General features: G+C 43.0%; 1 protein-coding gene across 1 annotated transcript in view; it reads left to right on the plus strand.

The window, feature by feature from the left end:
* The window catches only part of ano6 (anoctamin 6), a 30,413-nt gene extending 25,956 nt beyond the window's left edge, over window positions 1-4,457 (plus strand). The window contains exons 18-20 of the mRNA XM_083757875.1: window positions 787-995; window positions 1,955-2,060; window positions 2,250-4,457. Of these exons, the coding sequence (XP_083614001.1) occupies window positions 787-995; window positions 1,955-2,060; window positions 2,250-2,474 (540 nt within the window). The 3' untranslated portion in view covers window positions 2,475-4,457. The remainder of the gene's footprint in view (window positions 1-786; window positions 996-1,954; window positions 2,061-2,249) is intronic.
* The last annotated feature ends 5,149 nt before the right edge of the window (window positions 4,458-9,606 follow it).

Raw genomic sequence — 9,606 nt, forward strand, 5'->3', positions numbered from 1 at the left:
CCCCAAAAATTGGCATCCGACCCCCATCTGAAAATATGTAGTTCCAGGGACCGCCCAGAAGCAAAGATTTGAGATAAAAACGTTCGTTCTGAAAAGATATATATTCAAAATTTGCGCCACATTTTCACGATTTTTCAAAAATAGCAGACCTACAAGCTGCTATGAGCTTGTAGATCTGCTATTTTTCAATAGCTAAATTATAACAATGTTTCAAACACCAAACGGGGTTCCCGCCCAAAATGTGTTACGGTCCAGTTAGTGTTTAATGAACATTTGTAACTAACACACATGGCCGTTCATTTCCTGGATAGAACTTTTTTCTAGGGAAAATCACTTCATTGTCACGGACAACAATGGAGAAACAACAGCTTATTGCAATAATCCACTAGGTTTCATCGTTATGTTTGGGTGTTGAGATGTAGATGTACGAGGAGAAGGCTATCCCTACTGGAAGCCTATGATATATTCTCTGAGCTCTTAACCCATTCTGACCGGGCACCCATTTTGGTGTCAGCATCATGTTATGCTTTAGCTATTTAAAAATAGCAGATCTACAAGCTCATATCGCGCCACCGAGTGGCGCGATACGAGCTTGTAGGTCTGCTATTTTTGAAAAATCGAAGAGCGACTGACATTTTTAGAATCTGATCTCAGGTCAGAATGGGTTCATCAGACCAGTGTGTGTCCGGCGGAAACCTCGAATGAATCTGATCTCAGGTCAGAATGGGTTAAAGTACCTTCCACATTTACAGTAGTTCTCCTGTTTTCTGTCTCCCTCTCACTCAGGCAATGATCATCGCCTTCACATCAGACATGATCCCTCGTCTGGTGTACTACTGGTCATTCTCCGTCTACCCGTACGGAGACCACAGCGAACACACCATGGCGGGATACATCAACAACACCCTGTCTGTGTTCAACATAGAAGACTTCAAAAATCGGAGCAAACCCATCAACCCATCGCCGTCCTGGTTCAACAACAGCACCACCTGCAGGTATGGGGCAGAATTCTGTCCGGTTCAAACTGTTGAGACACTATTCACACAGAGAGCGACGCAACGCCTGTGTTCTTGCTTGGATTGGCGGGGTCTCACTGTGCTTCTCAAGCAGAGAACGGTAGGTGAACCATGCGCGTCACATAGGAAAACGTTAACCACAATTCAGCTCTTGGCGCAGGCAAGCGTGTGCATGAGACGACCACAAGGCGCCGATTCTGTGGGTGCTCTCAGATCTACTGTCATTCAAATGTCTCTGTAATGTGATTGTTGAGAGAGAGAGATAATTAGTATTGCCTGTCACAAAAGGCATGCATCTTGTCTCTCAGTAAAAACTGTAGCCAACTATTAAAGGGTTAAAACTTGGTTGACGTGTTGTTTGCGAGGGATCTACCCACTGATTATAGGTCTTTGTATCATAAGAACGCATTGTGCACCGACTGGTTGGCAGTCAACTGTTTTGATCCCCCACCGGCAGAAACGTGAATCGGCGCCCATGACAAGAAAGACAATTTCATGGGGTCTCATCTCACCCACTTGTCCATATATAATAATGTTTCCCTTCCTACCTGCTCGCTCACCTCTCACTGAAAGTGAATTATTGTACTAGATGAGTCAGTCAATGACTGTGAAAAGCCCTTTTAATTCACACTTGGCCTCTTTTCCACCAAAAGAACTGCTTCCTTTCCAGATTTTTGGAACCTTGGTGCTTTCACGGAACCAAACGGCCTTTTATGGGTTCTGAACCAATTCATTTTCAGTGGAAACACTCTGAACTGGTTCAATATTAGGCAGGAAAAAATAACTGAACAGGTTCAACCCTGGTGGGAAAGGGGCTTACTGCTGTTGCTGCTATGACACCAGTATTTTGAAACATAATTATCTTATCTTTTCCTATCTCTCGAAGACACTGTTTTCTTCAGCTGGTTTTCCTCTCTCTGTTTTTTTTTCCCCGTCAGGTACCGAGATTTCCGCAATCCACCAGGACACTACAGAGAATATGAGTACAATACCTACTACTGGCATGTCGTCGCCGCCAAAATGGCTTTTATAATTGTTTTAGAGGTGAGTAGCGAACACCACTGAGGCAATGTCTCTGAGAAAAGGAAAAAAAAAGAAAATGTAGTAGGTTCATGCTGTGTTGAATTAATTAATACACAAGTCAAATGCTACAATACATTTTAAGGGAGAATTACTTTTATTGCATCTGTCTGTCTAAAAGAACTGTTTATTCCACTCTCTGTCCCTTTGCAGCACATCGTCTACCTGACAAAGTTTGTCCTGTCCTACGTGATCCCAGACGTGCCCGAGGCCGTCAAGGAGCAGATCAAACGAGAACGCTACCTGACGCAGGTCATCATCCACGAGGCCAACCTCAAGCTGGTCACCAAGCGGCTGAAACCGGACGCCGACAAGGTTCGCAGACAGGCAGAGGAAAAGCTGGAGAAGGAAGAGAACAACTTGGATCTGGACTCTTAGAGACAGAAAGAATGACAGAGATTGGGGCTGTCAGAACATCAAGGAATGGAAAACCGGATATTGTTCAGTTGACTTACAGTTACAGCAATTATTTTTTTCTTTCAGCTCTAAACCATTTTTTATGGTATAAACAGTGTTGCTCTGTCTAAAACATTGAAATACTACTACAGTAGTGTTATGGAATGTTTGTCTGGAAAAAGAGGTGAAACAATGTGCACTGTATAGACATCCTGGAGAGAGGAAGACCCAAGCACATTCAAGGATTCCTGCTGGGCTGCCAGACACAACATTGACATTACAATAGAAGGAATTCCCACAGTCTATCTGTCCGTTGCCCCTGGTTTATTCACAGAAGCAGATGCTGATCCCTCCTCCTAACTTCCTCCTAACTTCATCACAACATTGGAGCTTACATTTTTAACTAACGCTTTTGTCCACGGTGACTGACATACAGAGAGTGAGCAGGCGGGCATTGGGCATGTTGTAAGGACACACACAAATCAAACCTGTGACACTTTAGTTGCAGGCTGGTTTCTCTAGCCACTTGGCCTCTGGACAAGGATCTTTACTAGGACCTGCCTCAGTAGAACCAGGTTAGAAATGTTATAACAAGTGCCACAAAGTGAATGGTTTAGTCCTTTAGTGCTATGAAGTGAACAGTTGTCTTGTAGTAGCATAATAACTTTAGCATGTTTAACTGTGCCACGTCACCATTAACCATGGCATTACTATTGCCATTCTATATCCATTGACCGACACAGAGAATTGAACCCCTAACCCCTGATTTATACTTCACTCACAAAGCGTTGCAGTGTTGTGCGCTGCAACGCTTATTCTGTAGATCGCCTATTTTGATGTTAGACGCAATGCACAACCAAGAATAAATCAGGCCTAACCAATGGCAGTGTTGGTGAAATTCTCAACCCAAACCAAGCGAATGGAACCTTGCTTTACCCTCAAAGCCACACAGGACCAAATCTATAATGATGCACAGTAAACCAAGCTTATCACATGAGTGCCTATTTTTGTCACATCAACCCCTCAAACCAAGCTTATCAACCCCTCAAACCGCAGTATTATAGAGGATTGTTCAAGATGTGTACAGCTTCTGAAGGCAATGTGCTGTGTTTGGTACAACAACTTCATTGTGCGATCGTTACTACTACAGGTTAAGTGACTAATCTGACAATCTTACAACAGTGATTTAAACTCTACACAAGGAGCAGCTGTCACACCTGCCTAGAGCTACACTGTATAAATGTGCCTAAAACTAAACATGCTTGAGCACACAGGGATTCAGAGGATTTATCTGCGCTCAATATATATAAAAAAAAAGAAAGTGTGTTTTCACATCAAAAACGTTTTTATATTCAATGTGTTAAACTGTTGGGGATGTTTTATGTTAACTCCACTTAAAGTTTACATTTTGTATGCAAGTTGTCCATAACCCCATGAAACGCACAACAAACAAGTATGGGAAATGGGTTTTAGTTTTACCACTTAAGTTAACCACTATCCTTTAGACTAAAATAAAATTTTAAGCTAATCCTGTGTCTTTTTAAAGATTTTGAAATCAGTTTATTTTTTTTATATAAAGCACCATTTTGTAACTAAACTCATGCATGCAAGTGTGCATGCCTATATTATGTATGCATGCATACAAATTCATGCTGAAAGAAAAAAGTGAACATGCATAACAACTACCCATGCCTTGTTGATTGATCTCATGGTCAAATGGAAACATTGCACATTTTGACAGCACAGAACGACGTGTGTCAAGTATACGTCATTTACCTGTGTTCACCTAAATTATGGGAAACTGTGGTCAATGTATAGGCCTATGCTGTATGCCTCACCTTACAATTTTAATCAAAGGCGAAGGTACTTAAAGGACACAAATACATCATTTGCAGTGATATATAGCCAGTTTGTTGTCTTACAGTATGTGTTTTATACATTTGCCATTAAAACATTTTCTAAAGACATGGACTCAAGTTTATTTAGTAACCTTTTAAATTGACTTTTTAACCCTAGAACACAGCTGGGTGATTTGATGTTGCTGATGTCTGAGGGGGGGGGGGTCCTTGGGTTCCTTCAGGATACTCATTACTCATGACATCATAGATTAAGATATGTTTCCCTGCCCACATCCCTGTTTTTTCTACAGGCAGGTGTTCAAGTCAAGGACTCCAAGTACCTGGGCTCATGGGTCAACTCAACGGAACAAGATCTTAAAGTGAGGAAGGCACGACTTGCATGGAGGGCCCTGAACGGCATGGCCAGCATATGGAATTCCAACCTCCGCCGCCAAACCAAACTCTGCTTCTTCTATACAATGGTAGAGTCTCTTCTCCTATAGGGCAGTGAATGCTGGACCCTGCAGAAGTCTCTACTAGATAGGTGCGACACCTGAATGCTGTGTGCAGTACTTAACATCAGCAAGACTACACATGTTACCAACAAGAACCTGTATAATGGAATGCCAAAGGTGAGCCATAAAATAGCAGCCAGGACAATGAGACTAGCAGGACACTGCCAAAGACACCAAGACCTGCCAGCCAGCAAGCTAGTGCTGTGGGAACCAAGTCCAACACACGGGCACCGGTCACGTGGACGTCCCACATTAACATAACATGGATGTACTCAAGAAAGACGCAGGAGCACAAAACACCAACGAGCTGGCCAGATGTATGGAAAACCGGGATGACTGGATTAAGCAACGATGGAGGGCTCGTCTGAGGACGACCTACAGAGAGGTGTTTGGGTGTATTTCAGCCAGTGTTAGTAATAAAAACTCCATACTCCCACAATGGGCAGTTGATGCAACTAGACTGCCTTCACTGTACCATTCTCACATCACATGGGTGGACCAAAGGAGAAGTTCCAACTTCCAACTATTCCTGTCTGAAAACAGAGGAATACAATGCAAAAAAGAGAACACAAAATATCTGCAGAGCATCAGCATCAGTTTGGCGTGTTGTCAGTCCAGTTCAGTTTTTTGTTACAATTTACAATTTAGGAATTTAGCAGACGCTCTTAATCCAGAGCGATTTACAGTACACAAAGAACAACACGGTAATACATAAAATACATAAAACATTGTTCAGGTGGTCCCTCCCTCCCCTACACAGTAGTGTAGGGGAGTAGTACTGGTAAAATGCTGTCACACCCCATCTGAAAGGAAATTATTAATTTCCTTAATACTTATTTTGAAACCATAGACCATTCGGGTTTGTATCAACATTTGTATGGTTTTAACCGCTCCTCTATAGCCTATCAACCTTTCTTATTTATTTAGTCTGTATATTTTCAGCCATATAAATGTATATGTAGGCCGCCTGAGCCTTCTACACTCTAGTCTACACTCTAGTCTACTCTACACTATACTTTTGACCATCATAATGTGGCCACTAGATGGCAATGTTAGTCTGTACATGCTCTATAATGGTACAATTATTTTTTATTTGTGATCATGTTTATAGCCTACATGATATCGCTACCTTAGACTGTATGCATTTTTCTTTATATAGCAGAATAGTACAACAACTAATTTCAGTAACAATGGAGGAATGGAACACCTTTCCAGAATGGAATTTCCAGAACAATGGAGGGAGTGAGCCGCGGCGCTGTGACGTCATATACTCCGAAACACGCACTTCTCAGTGTCCACACCCTCAATTGGGATTCACCTATTATCCATGCATACTTTTCATTTGACCAACACCAAACAAAACTGGTTCTAAATGTTCTCCTTTGACAAACAACATTGATTCTAAATGTTCTAATATGAGAAATAAGGTGAAATAAACATGGGGCGAGATATCCGTGCTTTGGTGCGAGAAATCCACGCTGTGGGGCGATCGAGATATCCACGCTTTTCGAAAAGTGAAGCCGGCTCGCCCCAAGCCGTGGATGGGATATCCGTGGATATCGACGGCTTCCGAGATTTTTCCTGTACTTTTAAACAGAAAGAGAGAGGGGGGAGGAGGTAAAGTGTCTATAGTGTGCTCTGTACTGTACTGTGCTATTGTTATAGGTCACTGTGAACAGCTGTACTACTTAGCCCTGTACTGCCGTACTCAAACAGACATACATAGGCCTACACATACACTTCCAATTTCACTTGTTTAATCTGTCTGACTTCTCTATCCTGATTGGATCAAATTGGTTTCATTACCTGAAAATGCTTTTTCTGAGAGCTGGAGACTGAGACATGGAGACAGCTGTTACTGAACAAACACTATAGCAATGAGTACTATCAGTATATAGTACCGGTACTATATAATACTATACTTTTAAACAGAATTACTTTGCAATTACCATTAACTTTGGTTAACAATTATTTGTCATGTTTGAGTGCATTGATGCCTTAGTCGGTGATTCACCTGTTTTATGGTTGATGACCTCTTGACAATAAAAACTATGCTTTGTTGTGTTCTCGTTCGCCGGTTCTCCCTAAAAGGAAGAAGACACAGTTGAGAAAAATCAAGCGCACGCTGGACATCGATGAGCGAATGCTGTTCCATGGCACCGGCCACAGCAACATACAGGCTATATGCACGTATAACTTTGACTGGCGCCTGACAGGGAGTCACGGCGATGCGTTGATTAAGCCACCCTCGACATGTGATTCAGATTTGGGATGGATCGGACATTCCGTGCGTGAATTGTGGCGTGTTTTGTAAAATAGGCCCCTCCCACTAACTTCGGAAGACGATTACGGCCGAACGATACAGAAGATCTAAATTATGACTGTGCTGTTTTAATGGGATAGGTCCGGAGATCATGTGTACCGACTTTTGTGAGATTTGGACAAAATCTGTAGGAGGAGCAAAAAGTGTGTTTTGAACAAAATCCAAAATGGCGGGAAATCTATCTAGACGCAAATGGGCGGGGCATATATGGGGAGATGCGTCATGACCCAAGGAATCCAGGGAAAAAATATTTTTGATTTTACGACCTACGGTTCAAGAGTTATACCCCAAAAGGTAAAGTTGGCTGTTATAGCGCCACCATGAGGCAGAATGTTATACTTCTAAGGTCATTAATTTTAGTAATTATTATGAATCTCTCCTCCAAGTCTTGTAAGTATAGCCCTTACGGTCTCAGAGGAAAAAATACTTGAAAGTGAGTTTTTGCATTTTCCCATTCATGTCCATGGGGAAATTTAATGCACTAATTAATTCATATCAATTAAACTATCCAACAAATGTCTTATCCCAATACACGCACACGATTCCCGATGTAGCCCGTCGTTTTGACATATGGCTCGAGTGCATGCGACAAAAACTGTGGGAGGTATAATGCGGCAAAATAAAGTTTATCTATAATAAAAAAGGAAAATAAAAGGTCACAAAAACAATAGTATGGTTGCCTTCAGGCAACCACACTAATAATAAAGTGTTACAATTACTAGAGTCTACACTAGACACTAATAACAGCAGGAAGGCATGGGCCACAATCCACCGTCTTGGCAAAGACCACACCACCCATAATTCACAACGGTCACAGCAAACTCTATTGCATCACAACTGGTGTAGTTATTGGATGGAGCCCGCACACCACCAAAAAAAGAAAAACAACATACTATAGTATGCCCTCCGTGACCATGGACTTTAGCCTTTCGCTTTTCTGCGATTTAACCTTTTTTCAAATCCTCAACAATGATGAAGAATCGTGCACTATAGCGTGCCACTTAATGACCTTGACCAATATCAATGACCTTGAGCAGTATAAATTACTTTCAATAAGACTAGTAAATGACCTTGACCAGTATAAATGACCTTGACAAGTACAAATGACCTTGACCAGTATAAATGACCTTCACCAGTAGAAATGACCGTGACCAGTATATGACTGTGACCAGTATACATGACCTTCATGAGACTAGTAAATGACCTTGACCAGTATAAATGACCTTTATAAGACTAGTAAATGATCTTCACCAGTATAAATGACCTTGACCAGTATGCGGTCCGTGACCATGGACTATAGCCTTTTGCTTTTCCTTGATTTTCACCTTTAAAAAATCCTCAACAATGATGAAGAATCGCGCACTATAGCGCGCCGCTCAATGACCTGAGACCATGGACCAATGAATGAAATACAACACATTGAGCAGGGCACTGCAGGGAGTTGAACCCCGTTCCGGTAAACCAGAAGTCCGACACCAGTGCCTTAGTTTTTGTGTTGTTGTTCATTTAAACGTCCAGGTGTGCATACGCATGTGCGCCTGTGCGTGTGTAGGTGCATGTGTGCATGTGTGTGTGCACGCTTCAATGACCACTGTTGGACCCAATGGCGATCAAGGACCTCAGGGAGCCACCCATAATTCACAACGGTCACAGCAAACTCTGTTGCATCACAACTGGTGGCCAACAGTCGTAACCAACACCGCCGCCGACCCACAGGAGAATACCATCGCACAGTGGTATCAGACCAACCACAATCAGCCAGCCCTCAAACCAAACCATTCGACCTAGAAGAACTCGAAACCCGGAAAAGCAGCAGGGATTGATGACATACTGGCAAAAATTATACAGCACCTGGAACCTAACGCAAAGACCTGGCTCGTGGGGATGCTGAACACATGCATGGCACAGAAAACCATCCCTTCTGTCTGGAGAAAGGTCAAAGTGGTTGCAATCCCCAAACCTGGCAAAGACCCATCATCCTCAAAGAGCTACCGACCCATTTCCCTCCTCTGCATCACCTACAAGAGAGGCTGCTACTCCAACGCCTCATACCACTCATAGACACCAAGCTGACTAAAGACCAAGCTGGTTTCCGTCCCGTCCTGTGCTGGACAGAGCTCAACCTCACCCAACACATTGAGGATGGGTTTGAGGGAAAACAAATAACTGGAGCAGCAACTGGAGGGCGAAGCAAGCACGCAGGCAGCTTGTGCCTGCCTGCGTGCCTGCCTGCCTTCCTGCCTGCCTTCCTCATGTGGAAACTGCATAGTTGACTTTGTGTGTGTCTTTCTTTTTCTGTCTGTCTTTCTTAGGATGAAGATCAAGGTAGACGCCGTTGGAAGGCTCAACACAAGCCGATGCCCCTAGAGATCCATCCCAAAGCTTCCCTCAGGGAGCCCAGCAAGCCAGCTAGCCAGCAAGCCCGCCCAGTCAGCCAA

This window comes from Protomyctophum parallelum (genome assembly GCF_964188405.1).
Source record: "Protomyctophum parallelum genome assembly, chromosome: 22".
Classification (NCBI taxonomy): domain Eukaryota; kingdom Metazoa; phylum Chordata; class Actinopteri; order Myctophiformes; family Myctophidae; genus Protomyctophum; species Protomyctophum parallelum.